Source organism: Cupressus sempervirens, chromosome 9, assembly GCF_028749045.1.
Source record: "Cupressus sempervirens isolate cs-2001-9-10 chromosome 9, ASM2874904v1, whole genome shotgun sequence".
In the NCBI taxonomy this organism is placed as follows: domain Eukaryota; kingdom Viridiplantae; phylum Streptophyta; class Pinopsida; order Cupressales; family Cupressaceae; genus Cupressus; species Cupressus sempervirens.
The window spans coordinates 41,436,716-41,461,039 of record NC_143126.1 but is presented as its reverse complement, the minus strand read 5'-3'; the positions used below and the strand labels follow the sequence as shown (position 1 = coordinate 41,461,039).

The window sequence follows — 24,324 nt, the reverse complement described above, 5'->3', positions numbered from 1 at the left end:
TTATGTTTCCCCTACTCTGTAAACACCTCCATCCAAAGGTACCTCTCCAGCACCAAATTGGTTCGATGTGTCTGTAAGAAAGAAAAGAATTCTGGTGGCTATAAGTGTTTTAGTCAAAGATATGGTTGGGAAATGTCTAGGAAAATTGACTAAAATAAAAAAGCCAAAATAGAGGCTATGCTCGATGTTGACGTACAAATAGGAGATTGGGTGGCTGATATGTTCAAGCCATCTGAAGGTAAAACTCTTGAGGAAATCATTCCCCAAGGCTATATGATGGAGAAAAGAGTTCTTCGACCAGCCTCCAGAGCCACAGATATGAAGATCCTTGACGCAGGACATGCAAGTGTCACTAGTCGTGTATGGAAATACTAGAAGGAAAAGAAAGAACTAAAACAATCTGTTTGCATGCTGGTAGAATACATTCTTAATCTACAAAATGTAGAACCTAAACAACCTCAGGCGATTTCCATGATCGATGTGACCTCCCTGACAAATCAGTAGTTCATCAACCAAGTGAAAAGGGATAGGTCGGTTTCTAAAGCTTTTGATGAGTGGCTTGAATCAATGGTTTCTCATGAAGTTAGCTATATAGCTTGCTTAGTAGAGACAAAGGTGAAGGTTGAACAAATGATGGCCGACTTGGAAAAAAAAGTTAAATGCATGGGTCAAGGAAAAGGAGAGATAGGAAGATGTCGTGGCTCACATCACAGAAGTTTAGGAATACAGAGCAAACAAATTCTTGGCTAAGAGGGAAAATTCTAGAGTGGATACATACTTCTTGTACGTGTCTCAGACCAACCTGGAATGGAGGAATATGGTCATCGAACAGGCCCTGGATGAATGTTCATAACTAGTTAAAGAGCTTAATTGTCTAAAGAAATCGTGCACAATGATGTTAAATGCATCAATGTTGAAATCCTAGGCAACATGGATCAATCCAACTAGGACTTGAAAGAGATAAAAGATGAGTGCCAAGACAAATTGCAAGCTCTCAAAGAGGCCAAAGAAGTATTTGCTACCAACCTTGTAGTTGTCACCCGAACAAATTACATGATTATTATTAGCGAGATCATCTAATGATGCAGATTAATAAGATGGAACATGCCTGTTGAGTCATTACCATCTAGCAGCTGAGAATAGAATAACTGGGAGTCCTGTTTCCAAAGGAGATTGTGGATTTTGAAGTCACCTACAAGGACTGGAAAACTATAGGTGGCAATACAACCATGGAGCAAGGACAACTAAGAAATGCAACTAATATTTCAATTACTTAGCTTAAAACTAAGGCTTCAGCCATTTAATCTTTAGGTTCCTAAGATAGTTGTTTTATGGTTTTAAGTTTAATATATGCAACTTCGCTTGGGAGTTAGTTTTATAACTGTTTTATGGGCCTTGCACAACTATATATTGTGAAACTTTAAATGTTTTTAGATTGATACTTTGGTATTTCTGTGATAGTAACTTAAGTTGTTAAAGCAGGTTCAGACTAAACCAAGGTTCAGACTAAACCAATTTTGTTATGCTATTTACATGAATAAGGAGTATAGACAAAAATCTCTTGATATTGGCTATATGTTATTGGTCATTTGTAGTTATACGTACTAATCATCTGGATTCATTTCATATGGGATGTTTTCATAGTTATGGTCAATAATGATATGCTCTGTTCTTTGAATGGTTTTGATTATTGTTCAAGAATCAATCATCTTTATTTCAGATATTTTCTGGTACACATTTAAATAAGTCTTTAGGCTTGTTTTTGAATCAATATTATCCTTCCAATGCTTTTGCATAATAGATGGAAAAATATTTCTAAAAGCCTTAGTTCTTTTTGGTTAAAAGATTTCACTTGATAAATTCTCTTGAAATAAAGGAAATTAATGTTTATCAATTAAGGAGGGAGCTCTGCCTCAAAAAAGAGAGAGTTTAATTGAAGGAACTCAATCATCGTGGGAGTTTTCCTGGTCCGAAGGGAAAACTATTCACTAACACTCCTATAATCTCAAAAAGAAAGGAACTCCAACTTGCAAAGAACTCTTGTTTCCAAATTATTTAAATGTGTTAAAACTATTAATTTGTAATTTTAAATTTAGAATTTTTTTTTGTACTTGGATTATATAGTGATGTGAATATTAGGATTTAACTGTGTGATTTTTGAGTCAAACTCGATGACCCATGTTTCATGAGTAGTAATTCAACATGAATCCATCTCTAATGAGAATAAATGGAACACTTAGCACTCATTGGATCTAGGTGATGCTCACAGGGGTGAAGCACCGGGACTTCTCGGGAGGTCACCCATCCCAGTACTACTCCAGCCTGAGCACGCTTAACTACGGAGTTTCCTCCACAGTTAAACCCAAAGCTTGCAACCCCATTTGCAAAACGCATGACGCTTGCCGAATTATAAGTGAAAGAGTTTATATTTAATTTGGCTGTTATTCGGGCGGGAAGGTCCACCGCACAGAATTTTGGCGCCAAGATTACTTAGTTTCCCGCCATATTCTGCAAAGACCAAATGCTTGGTATCACAACTATTTTCTTTTCTAATACTGTGATAGGAATTGCTGGGATCGACTCGTTGCAGCAGAGCTTACAGACTGCGAAGAACTACTGTCTATTTTTCTCTAGCAGGATTAATCTGTTTCCTGTGAAGACATATTGTATTTAGCCATTATGTCTGGGTGGGACGAGGGCTCTATTTTCTACAGTGATCAAGCCCAGTTTCCCAGGGGCGATCCAGATCAGGGCGCCCTCACTCGTCATTCTGCTTTGCGCAAATTCAAGGAGTTCATTCGCAGCTACAATGGCGAAAAGGGCGATTTTCCCTACAGGTAGTGCACCACCATCGGAGCTTGAATCAGTGATACTTCCTGGTTTAATTTTTCTTTGGTTTTGTCTTTTTCCTTTTCTCTACTAACCTCGTTTGCTGCTTAGTTTGATAGCTTTGTGCGGATATAGTAGTAAGGCGTCTTTTCTAAATCTTTTAGTTGGTTTTTTTTGGAAGTTATATTCAGCTAGCCATGTTACCTCCTGGTTCAAGGTTTTTGTTAAGGGCTCTGTGGCGCACGTAGATGATACTGGGTTTTTTTAATCTGCTGGGAAAAACTTGAAAGCTGTTGATGTTTATTGTTTATAAATATAATGGATGGTGTTTTGTGCAGGGAGGGCTTAATACACAATCCCAAGTTTCTACTAGTTTCCATGGAGGACATTGATTCATTTGATGGGGATCTATCTGAGAAGATTCGTAAATCTCCCGCCGATTTCTTGCCTCTGGTTTGTTTCTGAACGCTCTAGTGGCGCTAATTGGTTGTTTATTCAGTTTAAGGTTAGGTGCTATAATATTTGTTTTTGGTAAAAAAATCTCTGAAAGAGGGCTTTATTATGGCCTTTGGACAGTTTGAAACTGCAGCGTCCGAGGTACTAGGTGCACTTAAATCCAAGGTGACCGGAGAAACCGGTGAAATGGAAGAGCCAACTAGCGGAGAAGTGCAAATTCTGTTGGGTTCCAAAGAAAACGTTATATCTATGAGATCTCTTGGTGTAAGTATTTGAGATTGGAATTGTATATGATCGCATTCGAGTTTGCTTATTCAATATGGAATAATTACAGTAAGAAATCTTCTGTATTTTAGGCAGATTTTATCTCAAAACTGGTGAAGATATCGGGAATAGTTATTGCCGCTTCCAAAACAAAGGCCAAGGCTACGTATGTCTCTTTGCTATGTAAGAACTGTAAGAATGTGAAGTCTGTTCCATGCCGGCCAGGATTGGGTGGTGCCATAGTGCCTCGTTCGTGTGATCATGTTCCGCAGGTTGGTATCTTTAAAAATCTCGGGCATTTGCCCTTGTTTTTTCTTGTTTTTTAATTGTGTTAGCTTAGTGAAGTGGGCTTAATTATTCCTATTTTTATGCAGCCCGGAGAAGAACCTTGTCCTATAGATCCTTGGGTTATAATTCCTGATAAAAGTAAATATGTCGACCAACAGACTTTAAAGCTACAGGAGAATCCGGAGGTAAGCTTTAAATATAATTTTATATTTTATATTGGGCTATTGCTAGATAGACAGCAGGTTGTAAATTAGTTAAATTCATCAAATGACATCGTTGGACTTGTCACAATTACACCGTAAGCTGTAAGTTAATCAAATTTATGAATTGACATTGGGCTTTTGTGAATTGAGCAGTACGATATTTAAGGTTTGATCAGTATTTTTTCAGAATCTTCTACGGCATGTTTTAAAATTTCAGAATTGATTTGAGCTGAAATAGTAATTGTCTTTGGTAAGACGTGAGGCAGATCCTGTTAAATTGGATAAGCTCCAATATTCTTCATAATTTTATTACAGTTACAGCGTCTCTACTCACAGAAATTGAAGAAATGTACATGCTGTTCAGTTCATGTCCAGATGCTTGTATCCTGCATTGGTTGTCAGACATGAACAAAGGTTTGGAATCACTTTCAATCTCGTGAAAAACATGCACAATTTATCAGAGTGTAAAAGTGACCGAATTTGGGGTAAACAAAGTTAATAATAATTTTACAAGAAGCACTGGCCAGTATCCAAAATTAGGATAATAAAACCCATGACTTAGTCATGGATGTTCTGAAAGTGCTAAAATATAAAATAACAGATTTTAATATAAAATGTCAGATTTTAATATAAAATGACAGATTTTATTGATTCAGGTTTTCATTGGATACATTCAGATGCATACAGAATGGTGTAGGAGCAAACCTAGGAAACCTCCATTGTTTGAATGATTGTTGGCTTGTATTTGACTCTAGCCAAGTCAAGAGCATAGGTTAGGTTGCTTTTAGACCTTAGAAGGTCATTTGCATTGTCCGCTAGCTGAGTTAGTCGTTACGACTAAGGTCACACAAATAGCCATTGTTAGTTGTTATTTCAATTTCTTAGTATTTAGAGGTAATAGTGAGTTTGAGTCTTTAAATGTGTCCTCACACATAGAATAGGTGGAAAAGATGCTTTAAGGTCATTTATGTTTCTTATGCATCGACTTAGAGGGGTTAGAGGTCCTAGAAACAAGGGTAATGGCAAAAGTGCAAAGATGCCAAATGTTACCTTGGATCCCCTAAGTATGAAGAGTGGCAAATCCACTAAGATGGCTTAAAAGCTAGGGAAAAGGCATCTATTACTTATGGAAGGCTCAATCTTGAGTTGATGGGATGGATTATAAGAAGTTTTGGAGAAAAATAATAGTGGTTGTGACTGTGATTAGTGTGCAGACTTAGCATTTTCATTTTATGTGATTCTATATGGATTGAAGGAGAAAAACTTGCATTGGATTCATGAAATAGGATTAGTTTTAAGTGCTTTTCTTTGTTTATAATTTCAGTGTAGAGATAGTTTAGTTGCTTTAGTAAACTGTTTTGCATATAGGCTGTTCACTAGATCTATACTGATTGTATGTGAAGAAATGGCTCCCCCATGAAATCTAACCATGGGAAACACCTAAGGGTAGATGGAAAGGTTAGGGGGAGTCATCAGTCTACATATGTATAGGATTAGGAGTTGTGAAAGTTTCAGGAGCTATTTTTAAACACAAGCCCTAGGCGAGCTAGGAAGGCTCGGTTAGAGGTGTGACAGTGCTGAATTAAATGGTTAGGTGCAGAGAATGAAAGGGATGTACGGAACAAGTAAAATTCTAGGAAGAAGATAGTCATGTCTTGATATATCTTGGAGATTGAGGTCTTACCAGTCCATTTAGGTAAGTTTCCAAATAAGTTTGTGGTCCAGTCCTAGGAAAAAGGCCTTTTAGTCCTATTTGACCTATATCATAGGAATCAACTGTATGAACAACTTAGGGTTTCAAGACCTACAAAATCTTAAAGGAATCCAAAAGGGTGTTCAAATCTAGAGTTTGTTAACTCGGTTGTTTGGAGAGTTTTTACAAGAAAGAGGAATTAGTGGATTACTAGGGCAAATTGGAATTAGGCATAATTAGGTTTCTTGAGACAAAAACTTGAAATTGTTAAGGAAGAGGTCTAAAGATCTTTCCAAATGGAAACAAATGGAAGCAAATGGAGTGCTCTCATGCTGATGAATGACCTTGCAATGAAGGATGAAGTTAAAGAGCAAGTTGCACTTAGATCCCTTTAAGTGTGTGTGGAGAAGAGTACTAAAGTAGTGTGTTAGTCTTCTGAGGGTAAGCACAAAGGATCAAACTCTTGGAGAGGAGTTTGGATTGGTGTTAGTTAATCACCTAAACTAATTGGGGACCTAGGTGGACTAGGTGCCTAGAAGAGACAAGCTAGGTCTCTCGAGGAGCAATGTAAGCAATCCTAGGAACACTCACCATATTGGTATTAGAGCTTGAGTTTGATCAGACTTGTGGTGGATGTTGCAGCCTACGAAATTAGTGGGAGATAATACACCAAGTGGAACAATAGAAGACATAACCATGGTGACTAACATTGAGTTAGCCAAGAAGGTTGAAGAACAAGATGAAGACAACAAGTCACTAAGGGAAAGAATAGCTCAAATGGAGCAACTCTTGGGTGAAGTCTAAGACAAAGCTGATAGGGTCAAAGAGAAGGTTGACCTAAAGGAAGAAAAATAGGCAAGGGAGAAGGATCAAGAGTTGGAAGAAGAAGCACCAACCCCTGACCCTATTCTTTTTGAAGAGCCATTCTTAAAGGCATTAAAAGCATTTAGTGGCAAAGCTCTAGAAGGAGTACCACAATTTAGTGAACAAATTGATCCAAATTCAGTTGTGGATTGGATTGATAGCATTGAGAACCATTTTGAATGTGATGGTATCTTTGAAGCACAAAAAGTTTTGGTGGCCAAGTCTAGATTAAGAGGTTTAGCTCTTACTTGGTGGAAGTTTGGACAAATTGAAAGAGAGAAGGGTGGGAAAGGTCCTATAGTTACATGGAAGGGCATGGTAACCAAGGCGAAGTAGACCTACCTACTTGATGACTATGAAGTTCAACTTCATAGGAGGAGACAAAATTTGAGACAAATTTTTTTGGATGTCCAAGAAATTCAGTTGAAGAGCATGGGGATAGATCATTTCAAGGATCTATATGCAGAGGATGAGGACTTTGCTGACATATATAAGGTATGTGCTGAATACAAGAATCATTTTCATAGTAGGTATGCTGAATATACTTTGCGAAGTGATCATTTGTTCAAAGGGAATCAATTGTGTGTTCCTAGAGGCTCTATTAGAAAGAATTTGATACAAGAAAAGCATAATGCATCTTTGAGTGGTCATTTTGGGATCACGAAGACCCAAGATCTTGTTTCAAGGTTTTACTATTGGCGTAGAATGAATCTTGATGTTAGGAGGTATGTAGAAAGTTCTGTCATATGTCAGAAAGCCAAGGGCATATTTGCAAATATTGGTCTTTACCAACCACTACCAATCCCTACTAGGCCATGGGAATGTTTAAGCATGGATTTTATAGTTGGGTTACCCAAGACAAGAGGAGGCATGGATAGTGTATATGTGCTTGTAGTTAGGTTTAGCGAAATGACTCACTATGTGCCATGCAAGACCACTAGTGATGCCACTTACACAGCTTCCCTATTCTTTAAAGAGATTGTGAGAATCCATGGGTTACCTATCAGCATTGTGTTAGACAAGGACACTAAGTTTATGAGTCATTTTTGGAGGACTCTTTGGCAAAGATTGGGCACCAAATTGTCCTTTGGATCAATTTACCACCCCCAAATTGATGGTCAAACCGAAGTTGTTAATAGAAGCCTTGGAAATCTTCTAAGATGCTTGACAAATGAGTACAGACAAAAATGGGATCAATTGATTGGACAAGTTGAATATGCCTACAATGATACCATAAATAGATCTACAGGGAAGAGACCATTTGAGGTAGTTTATGGACTACATCCTAGGAGTGTTTATGAGTTGAGAGATTTGAAAGATGAAGTGAAGGCAAGTGGTTATGTTGATGATTTTGCATATGCCATGAAAGAGGTTCACGAAACAGTGAGGAAAACATTGATAGAGACCACCATGAAACATAAGGCAAAGGTGGATGAAGGTAGAAGGGCAGTTGAGTTCAATATTGGTGACTATGTTTCATGGTGGATGAAGGTAGAAGGGTAGTTGAGTTCAATATTGGTGATTTAGTCATGGTGCATCTTAACAAGTCAAGATTGAAGAAGGGAGTCCCTCACAAGTTGCAGAGAAAGAGGATAGGACTTTGTCCTATATTGGCTAAGTATGATGACAATGCATTCAAGGTTGAATTGCCCAAAGAGAGTGGATTATCACTAATCTTCAACATTGCAGAGTTAGTCCATTACAAGGGACCACAACAAGAAGTGGATCAAACTCTTCATGAAGTGATCAAAGATGTAGAGGATCTCCATTTACCTAATGCTACAACTTCAGGACCAGACAACATACTGGACACAAGAGTCTATAAGAAGACTAGAACACAGGAACACAAGGAACACTTGATAAAGAAGCATGGACATATGGATGTTGATGCAGTATGGTTAAAGGAATTAGAGTTCAAAAGGTTGGGGATTGATCCCAATATCCTCAATCCAAGGGTGGATTGATCTTTTCATTTTGGGGAGGATGGTGCAGGAGCACACCTAGGAAACCTCCATTGTTTGAATGATTGTTGGCTTGTACTTGACTCTAGCCAAATCAAGACTATAGGTTAGGTTGCTTTTAGACCTTAGAAGGTCATTTGCATTGTTGGCTAGGTAAGTTAGTCATTAGGACTAAGGTCACACAAATAGCCATTGTTAGTTGTTATTTCAATTTCTTAGTGTTTAGAGATAATAGTGCGTTTGAGTCTTTAAATGTGTCCTCATACATAGAATAGGTGGAAAAGATGCTTTAAAGGTCATTTATGTTGCCTATTCATCGACCTAGAAGGGTTAGAGGTTCTAGAACTAACCTAATCAATGTTGCCAAATGTTGCTAAACATTGAAACTAACCTAATTAATGTAATAAATCCAACATTCCCCCATTGTTACATTAATCCTTGTACATTAATCCTTGTACATTAATCCAATAGGAGTGAAAGTGGAGTGAAAGTTGTAAAGGATTTAACCCAACCCCCTAGAAACGTTGATGAAGCTCGTTCACCAATATTCTTCCTCTAGAAACTTCGATGAAATGCTTTCACAAATCTTCACTTATTGAACTAGATTTCTTGTTTGCAACTTCAAATTGCAAATCTTGAAGATGTCCTCACAATATGAGTGTGCCCCCCTCCATTGCACAATGAGACATAGTTCCTCCAAAAATTTCACATCTCCTTGGAGTGTGTCTAATGTCTCTTTCAGTGCAGTAGGAACAATAGTCACTAATATGACTGCTCATGAGATGTCTTTCCTCCTCTCGTTGGAAGGACAATCATGCTACCAACTCCCCTCTCCTCTTTAGAGACACAAAGAAGTGCTTCTTATGCAGTAATCATCTCTAAGCGAGAAGCTAGCCTCCAACCTCCATTGCCTCCAGCCTCCTATTTATTTATTTGTTATTCTTTAATGCACAAATCTTGTATCAATTTCAAGTGGAGTTTCACAATCATCATTATTTGTATGTATTGCAAAATCACAAAAGTGTGTCTCACCTTCAATTGCAACAAAGGCTGTATTTTTCTTCAACTTCCCATTGATAAGATCTTTGGCCTACTGAAAACAATTCATCTGGACATGTAGTTTGCAACTGATCTCTATTTTATTCTTGATAAAAAAAAAAAAAGCATACTAATGGACTCATAGGCTACAATAAATCTCAAACCTCTCTTCAATAAAAAATTTCCAATTTGTAAAAGATCTCATTTGCAAAAATTAGGGTTTGATCATTCAAAATCCATTAAAAGTGCTCTTCTCCCCATTGATTGCTCTAATACCAAATGAAAGTGCTAAAACATAAAATGACTAAATTTTATTGATTCAGATTTTTATTGGATACATTTGGATACATATAGAATAATTCACATTGATATCTGAACAACTTTTATAGCCTTATTTTAGCCTTATAAAAACTACTTATGGGAATAACTTCCCAGCAACTAAATATCTAACTTATTTATTTATTTAATCTAAACATAGAAACTAACAATAAATCCAACATGTTGCAGTAGTAGGCAAAGCCAACTTTATCTTTATGTCATATTAAGCTCGATTTTTCTCATCTTGAGAAAATAATCTAGATTTCCTACCCATAGAAATAAATGAGACTAAAAGCTTGTAATAAATTACAAGAAACATTATCTAAATATGTGATAATAAAGCTCATAACCAACCCATGGATTTTGCAGCAGCAAGCAAAGCTGATTTCATCATCATTTGAATTCTAGCACAACCTTTCTTATCTTGAAAAATTCCAGACTTCCTACCCACGTAGATTAAAGTAAGATTGTAAGTTGTTGTGTCAATCTCCCAATCAATATTACATCACATAGACTGTTTTAACATTTGTATAGTGTGGATGAGTAAAATTAGAAAAAAAAGCAAATAGCCCGGTCAATAGTTTTAATATTACAACAAATAGACAATGTGAACTTTTATGAGTGAAAGAATCCTCAAACTAGCTTGGTCAATAATTTCAATCTCGATGCCATCATTTAGGGCATAATGGAGAAGGATAAAACGTGTTTATATTTTTTAGATTTTTACTAATTGCATTTTGTAGCAAAATTAGGAGCTCCCTTTTTGAACTGTACTTCTGTATTGTTAATGATCAAATTAGTAAGCAAAGGGCCTTGCCGGTCAATCTTTAGCAGGGTTTAGTGATTAAATTTTACGCACTTAAAAAAAACCATTTGTTAGAGGCATATTTGGTAGTTGTGTTTGGTGTTAAATCTTTGCTAATAATATTGGGTAAATGAAACATCCATGAGTTGCCCCCCAGCACCAATGAATTATTTCAAAGTTTTGCATCAGAACAATGGGAGTTTGAGTTTGTAACATGCTTAGTGTATAAGCAATCTTATATCATAGAATGTTTTATATTTAAGCAACATCTTCATGTGATAAGTATTCTAAATTTTACCAAAAAGAAGATTGTGAATGTCAAGGTAAACCTTTATCCATCTGTTATAGGCTTATTTAGGAGCTACGTTTGATGGCTAGGTAAATTGTAAATCTCTACTAATAATAATGGTTAAATGAAAATTTAATCAGTGGACTCCAACAATGAATGCATTATTTCACAATTTGTACAACTATGTGTTAGTGAACAGATTGTCCTTCGAGAGAATGTGTGGAAATCCGACCTTGAATGCCCAAGTGAAAGGACAAACTAACACCAACAGTTGGATAGGTTATTATTAGATTAATAACCTTCCTTTGAATTTTATCGGGTATAGCTCCCCGTGCAAGATTTACAATGAATTAAATGTGGGTGCTTTTAACCAGAAAGCACGAAAGGATATCAAACATCTATCCGTAAACACAAAATAGACGCGAAACCTAAGAACTAAAAATAAAGGAAACAGAATAAAACAGATTACACAAAGTTAACTTGTTGTATACTACATTACAAAGGATAAAAGTCAAAGAACAATTTCCATCTTTCTGAGAAAAGATAAATCAAAGCTTCCAGAAGATCCTGATATCAAATGCATATAGAAAACAGCACATCTGATGCACTTAAAGAAAATTGAAGATTACAGCAACATAACCATCAGTGGAAAGAAAACTACATAGACTCAAAGTTCTAATTTGCAGATATCTTTCAAACCTCCCCTCTTTAAGATGTAAAAGACTACAAAGATCCTATTACACATGCATCAGAAAATGAAAACCATCTTCCCTACATTACATATCAAAATCAAAATCCCCTTTAATCACTAACACAAAGTCTAGCAAATAAAGCTCTCTTTTGCTATTGCTTCAAAGTTTGTATTCTTTCCTTGAGAACTGAAAAAATCTCTCCTTGTCGACAGCACACAGTCTGTAGCTGCTGGGAGAAAAAGTGGACCTCAGAAGATGAAACTATTCTGTCAAAATTTCCTCCTTCCTTGCCTGAAGCCCAAAGTCTGCAGTTTTGGAAGTTGGAAGAATTCGGAACCCCTTCTTGTTTAATGCTTTCATCATTTATAGAATTTGGTGGTTGACTATTCAGTTTCTATAATTGATTCTTGGAAATCTTTTCCGCTTCCTCTTTCCTTTTCTCTTACCCTTTCATATGTGCACAAGATTTAATTTATAATAAAATACTTTATTACAAACCCCTTTTAATATCGTATTGGATCATGATAGACCACAACTTTTCTTGAGAAAAATTTATCTAATCTTGTCCAGCCACGTGTTAGAAAATGAATCATTGACTGTAGGCTCCTTGCTTCTAGGTATTTTTGGTTCATCCTATATTTGGAGATGTCGTGTGACCAAGGATTGTAGCTTTGGCTTTGATGTGTCTTGGATTGAAAACCAACCATAAATACATGACTGTCACCTTCATACCTTGATATAGTTCTGCTAACTTGCTCACAATGACCATCTTGTTCACATAGCCCAATTGTGTCAAGGGCGATTTATATTTAAACTGTGTAGCTTTGAAATGGGATGAAGTCCTCTTGACTTTGAATGAGTTTTCTTTATCATGACTCCTTTCTACTATGCGTTATCAAGCAACGATTAACCACTGCATACATGGCACTCGAGTTTTGCAACCTCCTCGATGATCTCTTGGTTCGGCACCACTGTTACCTTGTGGGGACTCGTGTCTTATTGAACAATTCATAGATTTATCCCATAAATCCATGATATGTTTGCGCCATGCCAAGACGAGCCTTCTCCCGAAATTGTCATGGGGTGACTATCGGGTTAGCCTTATTGTAATCATTATATTGATATTGCGCTATGAATAGCTTCCTTTAATGTCACAGTCCAGTATTCAATTTCGTCAATGGTGTAGGTGCCAGATTTGGAGAGTATTGATTGTCAAGATCTCTTGCCCACAGTGATCTTCATTGGCTTAGTGCACAAGCGCCTACCTTAGTTGTGCTCAGGGGTCAAGATCGTGTTTTTCTTTAAAACTTGTCAGTCATACTGTCGCCCACCATGTGCCTTTTCATCTGAGTTTCTTCCATTGCAGGTGTTGAGCTTGGAATTTAAAATAGTCTTGAACCTGAATTCTAGATCTTTGAAACCTTGAATTTTAAACTGCAGATGTCGAGTCTCCAAATTCTGAGCATGTGAACCCTTTGAATTTAAAACTAGAGTGAGAATTAAGCACTTGAAATTTGACTCTAATAAATAGCAAACCATCTTGAATCAACTGAGCTCAATCAAACACGAAATATTGAATGGGGTTGAACATTGCATATGGAGGCCACCGAAATCATCTAAAATACTGAGTTTACTAAGTCGCCAAACGGGATTCTGGTATCAAGTTGAACACAAATTCTGGATCATTCTGAACTAACAAGTTTGCATTCTGAACCATCGAACCACTTTGAACTACTGAATCACTTCGAACCACTGCATCTGAACTTTATCTTAATCTGCATCCTCGCACTTTCTTGAAGTCATGAGACTAACAAACCGAACTTGGCGAATGCATTGAGACAGAATTCTGAACTTTTCTAACTGTTCTACATTTTTGAACTGAACTGTTTTGAACTGTCGAGCTACTTTGAACTACTTCGAACTTCAGTTCGAAGTGGTTCAAAGAGGTTCAACCTCTGAAACTGAAAGCTTAAAAATTGAGACCACCTTGGGTACTAACACTATGGTAGCTTATGTTTTTAACATGCTTAGTTTAGAACCAATCTTGTTTCATCGAATGTTTTACATTTATGCAATATCTTAATGTTTTATTGTTTTCAATAAAGGGTTTTTTTTACTGGTAAACTTGGTCCTTAGTACTTTTTCTACAAGATACATGAAAAAAAGTCCGAGTATTATTACAATAGGTTTGATAGAAATGTCACCCTTTGTTTGAAATCAAAAAATCATGTGTCAATAATAAGGTAAAGCTCTTATAATAGGCCTGCCGCCCAATAATTGTTAGGATCAAGCAACACTGAGACGCGGGGGATGAATCAGTGTTGCAACACTTTAATCCAGTTAAACTTTTTTCAGCTAAACAATAACAGAAATGATAAAGCATAATAACAAAGCATACACCATAGAAGAACTAATAACACCATGAATTGTTCTCGAGGAAACCCTTGCCAAGGGAAAACCCTGGTGGGGATTGAACCCACAAAATAATGCACTAATATGAAAATATCCTTGTTAGGAGACCTGGACCTGTTAGGAGTCGATACATTACATTTAGTACATAACTCCTTGTTAGGAGACTAGACCTTGTTAAAAGTCTGCAACTCTTATAGGAGTTTTGAGAATAAAAAGGGAACTCATTGCACAAGGATAAAGGTTATAGTCAATTTCAAGGACCCACCATCCAATACAATAAAGTATTACATCAAAAGCTTGAACTATACATAGCATCACAATGCCTGATTAGTTCTAATGTAGCTTGCATCTGCTCTGATCTGATGTCCAGCAGCAAGGCTAGCACATCACATCATAACCATTTCAGATCCTCTCAGAACAAAATCCTTTCTTGTATACCACTCTGATTCTTTATTTTAGTCCACTTCAACAAGCCTTTACATACTGTGCCCATACACAAACCAAAATGCAAAATTAGACCATGCTATTCAAAAGTTAAGGCCTTACTTGTTGTCCTAACGATACTAAGTAATTGAAATGCCAAACCAATTCAATTTATGAAGCCAAATTATCTGATCACCAAGAACTGTCCTGTATCATTGTCTTCCTAGACCTATACCACTTCACACTACTGTATCTCACTCTGCATCACTTACTAACACTGGCGATCATAGTAGTGGTCCATATGCATCCCATATACCATATTCTTGAAGATATAGATCCATCTGATAAAGATATAGACCCATAGACCCATCTGATAAAGATATACACCCATAGATCCATCTGATAAATCTTGTCATTGCTAACCAAAACTGTTCAACTGTGCTTTGTATACCTTTCTTGGACTTGGGCATTTTTTTGCATTCTTGACATACCAAAACTTATCACCAACATTAGCAACTATACCAATAATGTATGTTGCCATCAATGACAACATCCATACGGTTGCATGACATTCACTTGCCAACAATAATAATACCTTGCTGCTTACATTGTTTTACATCTCTTGCTCTCTCATCTTGATGATGGATCACGTAGTGTGGTTCGAAACATTGATGACAAAAATCTTCACACAATCTAATCCAGAAACTAAGCACCATAACTATCATGGATTGTGGAAATCTGATCTCCTTAATAATAATACCATCGTGTTTAACAAAAATGTACTTGTCCAATAGAGAAGACCTTTCATTGGTTTGTAAGAATAATACAAACACATTTACAAGGAATTCTAATCTCAAGATTGCGTTTCTTACTCTCTTTGATCTTTTTAACATCTCCACTTTAGTAGGCTTTCACAGCATCCTTGCGGTTTCTTAGTAATACCCTTGACTTGTAATGAATGAACATGCACAGTCATATAGTGTAGGCTGATCATCTCATCGTCTCACATAAAAATGACATTTAAGTAGCTTCCTGTATTTTCTGGATAAATTGTGCTTATTTTTACATCATAAATATTGTATTCCTTTATTGGATAGGTTGGGTAGATCGTATTCTTTTATATTTAAGTAGTCCATTGCAAGGTAAGGACCAAAGCCAGCTGATGGAAGGCTCTCCAGGACTTTTCAGAATCTTTATTAATTTTAGTATGAATATTAAGATAGTTTTGTTCATATTTGAAAAGCAAAATGACAACTGCTTATTTTATAGATAAGATGTGGCAACTATGATGCTACATTCAATCATTGTTTATGAAGTGTGTTCAGTTATGATGGCGATCTTGAAAAATAGGTGCAAAACTACTAGAACTTCGAAGTGCTCTGCTTCTTGACATGATACATAATGTTTTCCTCTGTGAAGGATGTACCCACTGGAGAGTTGCCGAGGAATATGTTGCTTGCAATCGATCGCAATCTAGTACAGTCAATTGTGCCTGGGACAAGATTGACTGTAATGGGCATATACAGTATTTTCCAAGCAAACAATTCTTCTGCGTAAGTTTTTATAATTTTTCACATTACGAGTTGTAGTAGCCTACTTGCTGTATCTTAAACTAATCTTATTCAAGCCGAAAATTTTGTCTTCACAGACAAAAAGGAGCAGTAGCCATCAGGCAGCCATATATCAGAGTTGTAGGTATTGAACAAGCCACGGAGGCTGACAGCGGAGGCCCCACTTCGTTTACTGCAGATGAAGTAAGATTCCACATTATTTTTTTGTTTTGTTTGATAAATTAAATTGCTGAGTTTCTCCTTTCTAATTATCTGTTCAACGGTTCCTTAGGAAATGGAGTTCAAAGAGTTTTCTCAGAGACCTGATGCATACACAAAGGTCTGTTCCATGATTGCACCATCTATATTTGGTCATCCCGATGTTAAGAAAGCTGTTGCCTGTCTTCTGTTTGGAGGATCAAGAAAGGTATGTTATTTGCAACGCTTCAGTGCTAGGGCTTTAAGTATGCGTTTTTGACATCTGCAATTTAAATGTTTAATTTTGTATTGTTGCAGAGATTACCTGATGGAGTAAGATTAAGAGGAGACATTAATGTTTTGCTATTGGGTGATCCATCAACTGCTAAGTCACAGGTTTGTTTTGCTTCAGTTGAGCTCTTTATGAGTTCGCAAGCTGCACAAGTATGTTTGAAACTAACAGCAGCCAAAATTGGCAGAATATTATGTAAAACTCAATTTAAAACGATTGTCAAGCTTGAATGCTGTTGGGTATATGTTCATTGTCTGTCTTTTGAAATACTCTGTTGATTGTTATGCTATTTGCAGTTCCTTAAATTTGTTGAGAAGACGGCCCCAATAGCTGTCTACACTTCTGGAAAAGGATCATCAGCTGCTGGTTTAACAGCATCTGTTATTCGTGACTCCAGCACGGTAAATAATTGCTATTCATAATTCTTTCCTCATTTTACTATTTTATCTTTTGTCTCTTCTCATTGGGGTTTTGCGAAAAATTGAGTTATAAATTTTGAATACATGTAAGGTTTCTGGATCTCTGCTTAAATATTGTAACGAACAAAAGCAGGGTAGAGCAAAATATGGTATAATGGAAAGGCTGTCTCTTTATTGCAGCGGGAGTTCTATCTTGAAGGAGGCGCAATGGTTTTGGCTGATGGAGGGGTTGTTTGTATTGATGAATTTGATAAGATGAGGGCAGAGGACAGGTAAAATATTTTCTTTCTACATTCATCGTATGCCCGAGTCCAAGTTATTCATATTCCATATTTTACTCATTTACCAAAGCTACATTTTATAACCTCCATCACTGCTCCAATTTTGTCACTTAACCATTCAGCAGTTTTGGCAATTCTAACTAAAACATTTGCACTTTTGCCACTTTCACCACTATAATAAAATTATGTTTTTTCATGTGTACTTTCAGTCACTTATCTTTTTGCAAACATAAGTTCCTTGTTTAGAATGCTTCATGTCAAATACTCCTAGTTGTTTCCACTATGACCTGTCAGCCATTCCACAAGAAACGAAGTTTTACAGCATGATTTTAATTGTCCAAATTCTGCCCTTAACCTGCAAGGTTCCTCTAGTTGTATCAACCATTTATTTGTAGCTTAGATAAGATAAGATAAGATAAGATAATGATATTAATGTCCAACAAAAGACCAAAAAGAGGTCTATGGGACTGAAAGATTACAACAAAGCAGGGCTGAAGCCAGCAGGAGCACACAAAGGTGTTCGAAGAAAAGCAACAACAACAAACAAATACAAGCAATAGAAAGCACTAGGAGTGAAGAAAAGCAACAACAACAAACAAATACAAGCAACAAAAAGCACTAGGAGTCTTTTTTGGGTGAGAAGAAATCAGTCATAGAATGATACACGTGTCGATGCGTAGAGGTACTACACTGTGTTCGACTTGTCCCAGAAGAGTGTCGCTGGTGCCTATAAGCAGGACGGGATTTGATGCATCTAGAAAGATCACTAGGCCGAATAGAGCTAGAGGGCCTTTTCACACCACGCAAGGGGGATAAAGGTGTAAAAGAGGCAGTAATGAGTTGAGTAGGTGAGTGCCGGTGTGGAAGCAGAGTTTGAATCATGTTATCCCGGAGCATAGTGGCCTCACGCAGATACAGTGCAAGGCATTTTTGATCATAATAGTTGAAGAAATCATAGAGAGAGAAGCACTCTCTGAACAAACAAAAGAACCTCCCTCTGATCTCATAATAAATAGGGCATTGAAAAAGAAAGTGAGCCTCATCCTCCACCTCCCCTAAAGAACAGAACAAACAAGTCCGCTCCTCCTTATCAATATGATGATCCAACTGAGCTCGAAGATGGTGGGAACCAATTTTGAAAGAACCTAAAGAGATCCACAGGGCATGAGACCAACGCTGTGAAAGATAGCTAGGTCGGGCAATAATCCCATTTGAGATCTCCAAAAATTGTGTCGCATAAAATGACATCCGTGGGCATAATCCACCAAGAGGGTTAACCCAGGTAGCAGTAATGTAACATCTATAAATATCAAGACGAACATGCTCATTCAACTCCTGTTGAGAAGGGAGAAGATGAGCAAGGGCATCCAAAGAAAACTGAAAAGGGGGGAGACGATCAAATATCAATCCCAATCGAACTCAGCAAAGAAGAGACTTGTGCATACCAACACCACGCATGAGCACTAGACTCAGCAGCCGCCATGGAAACTGAAGAGTAATAAGCTAAATAGGAGTAACGATCACAGTCTCCAACCATATCAGCAAACCCACGAAGGCGATGAAGAAACCAAACTAAGTCAAAAATGGCCGCAAGTCTAAAAGGATGAGCCTCGAACTCAGCAAGAATGATACCATGAGGAGTAGATCTATGACATCTGATAATGCACCGCAAGAACAAAGTTTGGACCCGCTCAATCGAGGCCCAATTAGAGCTAAGGAGAGAAGGACCCCAAACCATAGAACCATGAAGAACAGTCGGTCGAACAAGAGAATCTAGGAGAGATAGCTTAGACGAGTTATCTTGAAAATGATGTTTGAAGCACTGTTTCTCAAGCAAAGCAAGAGAACCCATGCCCTTATTCACTCTGGGCTGAATAGTAGGTCTCATGCTAAAACGCGGTCCGGAAAACATAACACCTAGATACAAATGGGATGAAGTAATCTCAATCTCTTGGGCTTGAAATGTGAAGTGAAGATGAGAGGTCTTTAAACAATTAAAGACTATGATCCGAGTCTTACCCAAGTTACCACCAGCTGTCTCTGATCACAAAATAAAGCCAATCTATCAAGAAGTCTTTGTAACTTGTCAGGAGAGGAAGCAAGGAGAACAATATCATCCACAAAGAGAAGGATCGAGATCAGAACCTGATGAAGATAACAATCGTCACCTGGGAACGAAGACTCCAAGAGGAAGTCCTCCAGCTCATCAATATATAACCCAAATAAAGTAGGAGAGAGAGGACAACCCTGCTTAACTCCAATAGTACAATGGATCGGATTTGAGAAGCCAACAGGTGTTCGAAATCTGCCGACCATAGTCTCATATAATCTCATAATAGCAGTACGTAGCATCTCAGAAATATTGATCTCCCTAAGTCTCTCAAACAGAGCCATCCTAGGAACAAAATCAAAAGCTTTACGAAAATCAACAAAGCAACAATATACCTTTTCCGATTTGTGTTTGGCCTCCTCAATAATAGCTCGTAGCGTGAAGATGTGGTCCATAGTCTAATAATCCGTTCAAAAGCCCGCCTGTCCTCTAGCCCTACAACCAATCTTGTCGAGCTCCGCTAATAGCATAGTATTAAGAGTAGTAGCATACAGTTTGGCAAAAGTGTGCCCAATCATGATGGTTCTGTAGTTACCTGGATCAGAGACATGCCCAGTCTTGTGAATGGGATGAATCAAGTGCCTAGACCAGGAAGCCGAAAACCCAGTGTGAATCACTCTATTAAAAAGAATAGAGAGATAGGGACCTAGAACTGAGGCACCAAACTTGAAAAGCTCAGTTTGAAAACCTTCCTCATTAGCAATTTTACTACATTTCATGGATCTGATAGCTTCATAAATGTGGGAAGGGGTGAAAAGGCGAACGAAAGGAGGCGAGGGGGGTGAATGGAAAGCTGCCCAAGAATATCATAAAGAGCCATGGTATGCAACGCCAAAAGAGTTGGGGATTGCTAACCAATGTGGAACAAAGTGACTTACACTTTGAGGCAGTGAAGTTACGCTTCTTACTTCGAAGCAAGTGGAGATAAGACGAGCGAATATTGGCCAAGTCAGTGGAGTGAGCCTTAAAAGTAGAGCGCATAGCACAATGAAAGGATTTGCAGTCTGAATCAAACCACTGGTTCATGGGGCAAGTATTATGACGCTTGTTGCGAAGGAGCAAGGGAGGGCGGTGAGGGATGGAAAGGGTGGCAGACTTAAGAATAGCCGATGCGAGTAAGGCAAACATGGGGGTGGCCTCGAACGAGTCAGAGAACCTCGAAGGGCTGAGGAGTTTGGAAAGATGAGCGGAGAAGAGCTCATAGTCACCATCAATGAAATGGAAGCGAATGGGGAAGTGAGCAGTAATAGAAGAATGATGAGGTGACATGAGTGAGGGCGCAGAAAAAGGGGAGAGGCTACAATGAATGTTGAGGAGAGAGTGATCCGCAAGAGGAAGGCGCAAGATGGTGAAATTGCGAAAACACGGGATGAAGGAGGGATAGGCAAGAACATAATCCACGACACTAGCACCACCACCATGAGGCCGACAAGTGAAGATCTTAGAACCAGGGAAGCAAGAGAGGCCATTCAGGATTACCAGAAGACTCACAAAACTGCAGCAAATGTCTACCATACACGGATAACGGCCCAAGAGCATCCTCAGAAAGTCTATGAAGCCCTAAAGAAGTAGGATCAATCTCGATGGAGCACAAGGGGTCAGAGCGACGATCATAAAGTGGAGTCTGTAGTGCTTTGGTTCTCGCATTGAAATCCCCAAGAATAATAATGTCCCCTAAAGCAGTAAATTGAGAGATAGTCTCGCAAAGATCAATAAAAGGATCACCCTCATCGGTACCATGAATAGCACAGTGAAATACAGCTGGTGGAAAGTAGCAAGCAGCCAAGTAGATATCCCTCAGATGATAACACTTACGATCAATACGGACCCGCATAAATCTAGCAAACAAATCTGAGTGTACGATAGAAGTGCTATTGAAATTATCATCCTTAATCAAATAGGCCACACCCCTTGAACCCCGCACACCACCCGAAACGCGAACCTCCTCCCTAAAAATTGATAACCACTGGAAACTTGTGACACTTGGCAGAGGACGCACAGGACTCTCGTGAGTTTTTGATATGACAAGAATATCGGCATAACCCACAGCATCAAGAAGAAGACCAGGTAAGGACCATAAAGATTCATTACCATTCCAGCAATTAACAAGAAGGGAGCAAGTGGGGGCCTCCCTCTTGTCCGATTGCTGGTGGGACCGTCATTTGGCCTTGGGGGCCTGCCTCTTTTCCCAACCACTTGGGGGGGAATCTCTAATAACAGCTCTCAAATTTCTGATAACAGCCCATTTACCATCCTGCCTAGCTTTAGCAACAATACCACGAGCATGTTTGAGCTCTGCAACTTGGGACTTCGTGAGATCTTCATCCAAGAAGATCTTCGAAGGAAGGGAAAACAACTTCCTCTTAGCACGGAGAGCCTGAAGCCTGTCTGCAATTGAAAAGAATTTGATAAAAAGGACCTCCCCCTGTCCAAACCAACACCTATCCAACGTAATCTTGGTAAGACCAAGTTGATCTCAAATAATAATTTGTGAAATATTTCTGGTTTTTACATTTTGTTATTGGATCTTTTCATTGTCTGACCACCCAAAATGCTAGTAAGTTTACCAAGTACTGGTTTTAATACATCATTTCAACATAGGTGTTTTTAAGTAAGGCTTGAATGGTACTGGCACTTGCATGAAACTTACTCCTAATTCATTCCAAACAGGGTTGCAATTCATGAGGCAATGGAACAACAAACAATATCCATAGCGAAGGCAGGCATTACAACTGTTCTCAACTCACGCACCTCAGTGCTTGCAGCAGCCAATCCACCTTCTGGACGTTATGATGATCTCAAGGTATGCCATCAGTCATTGTTTTTAAACTCTATGGAGTATGTTTAATGTTATAATTTTGCTATGCCGCCGTACTGATATGATGGGAGTGCATTGTTGGCCTATAGACAGCACAAGACAATATAGATTTGCAGACAACAATTCTTTCTCGATTTGATCTCATCTTCATTGTAAAGGATGTTAGGATCTATGATCAAGACAAGGTATGCCTTGATGAAACGTGACCTGCTTCTATTTAAATTAGAATAGCCCAGGTAAAATACCCACGGACTAACACTTTGATATCTGTTCAGCTTATTGCGAGTCATGTTATAAAAGTCCATGCGAATGCAGGGCAAACAACTAAGGATTCAGATGCTCTGGATAGAGAAAACTGGCTTAAAAGGTAAGGATGATACTGCACTAACGATTTTTGTCATTTGTTGCCGTTGATTAATGAAGCTTACTAACTTATTTTTGCAGATTCATTGAGTACTGCCGAGTAAACTGCAAACCTAGGCTATCGGATGCTGCTGCTACCATGTTACAAAACAACTATGTTAGAATTAGACAGGTGTGCTATGATGCTCAGTCCATTTATTATTTTTGCGTGACACAATGGTTGCCAATTGATTAAATAGTAACATCAAGTATTTACCCCAAATATTTTCAGCAAATGCGCCAACAAACCCATGAAAGTGGAGAAGCTGCACCCATACCAATTACCGTGAGGCAATTAGAAGCCATTATTCGGATTAGTGAGTCCTTAGCAAAGATGCGATTATCACCTGTGGCGACAGAGGAACATGTAACAGAAGCCTTGAGACTTTTCAATGTGTCTACAATGGACGCTGCACGTTCTGGCATTACTGATCAAATAAACTTGACACCGGAAATGAGAAATGAAATTCAGGTTAGTATTGTATGTTACTAAGTAATTTCCAATGCCCTGTCCGTATATTCCATATTTTTTTTCGCTGAACAGAGGTACAATGTATACAAAGCATGAGTTGCACTTGACGTGAAACTAATTATTTTCCTCTAACAGCAAGTTGAGACACAGATAAAAAGGCGAATGGGAATCGGCAATGTCATGTCTGAGAGACGTCTTCTTGATGATTTAGCAAGAATGGGATTTAATGAATCAGTTGTAAGAATTACGACTTGTTCTTGTTGAGTTTGGAACATGTTTATTCTTGAGAGGATTTTTAATGCATCAGTCTTAAAACATATTAAGACAGTCTATTGTGAACAAGCTGTTTAAATTAACGAGATCTGTAGCTGCAGTAATGTCAGTGTCATTTTTAGGACTTGCTTTAATTTCTACAATGTTTTAGCAGTCCCATTATCAGTCTGTCTATATTATTTTTTGCGACTGATTCCATTTTGGCCTTATTGTAGGTGAGAAGGGCCCTTGTTATCATGCATCAGAGAGATGAAGTGGAGTACAAGAGAGAGCGACGTGTCATTGTCCGTAAAGCATAAGCTTCAACGCCTTGAATATTCTACTGCCACAAACAGGGCATCATTATTGGGCTGATGCACTGCGGGAAATTGTATTTGGGTGCGAATGGCACAACATCAAAGTCTTTAATAGACTGGTCGATTCCAACTGATGGAAGATTCAGTTCTGCTGTAATCTAACACTACAATTTTATCTACAAATGCTTTGATCTATAAATATAAATTCCTTTCATATGGTTCTTTCTTGAAACGTGGTTCTTGTCTATAAGCATTTTTCGCCACTTAATCAATAATCCTTAATTTCAGTGTTGGATATACTAATTTATCTGGCTAATTTATCTGGTCCTTGGCAGGAAAATGATTCATTGTAAATTAGATATTGTGTGTTCGAAATTGTGGTCTTATTGCACCTTAATGACAGCTGCTCTAAACTGCTAGATCATCACCTTGATTTTGGAAACGCACCAAACCAAATAACATATAAAAGAAAATAGGGATCCTTAATGGGAGATGGGAGACTGCTCAAGTAATCTTTAACCCTTTCAGCTATAAAATAAGTGGTCTACTTGACCCTTGATTGAGAAGGCTACGGATTTAGTTTGCATTTATCAACATTGAGTCTCCTAAGACAAATGAAGTATTGGTGAGAACACTTGCATTTGCTAAGCATTGCAATTTAAAATATTATAATATGCA

At 37.9% G+C, this 24,324-nt stretch overlaps 1 protein-coding gene across 1 annotated transcript; it reads left to right on the top strand.

Moving 5' to 3' along the window:
- The first annotated feature begins 2,440 nt into the window (after positions 1-2,440).
- Positions 2,441-23,878, top strand: LOC149537518 (DNA replication licensing factor MCM5-like). The gene is made up of 18 exons (XM_089798931.1): positions 2,441-2,837; positions 3,168-3,282; positions 3,406-3,549; positions 3,642-3,821; positions 3,924-4,022; positions 15,955-16,088; positions 16,184-16,289; positions 16,378-16,512; positions 16,602-16,679; positions 16,872-16,976; positions 17,175-17,266; positions 22,056-22,188; positions 22,293-22,388; positions 22,479-22,570; positions 22,648-22,738; positions 22,838-23,077; positions 23,213-23,314; positions 23,566-23,878. Exons 1-18 carry the CDS (start codon positions 2,680-2,682, stop codon positions 23,647-23,649), a joined length of 2,184 nt encoding a protein of 727 aa, XP_089655057.1. The 5' UTR covers positions 2,441-2,679; the 3' UTR covers positions 23,650-23,878.
- Positions 23,879-24,324: the final 446 nt, after the last annotated feature.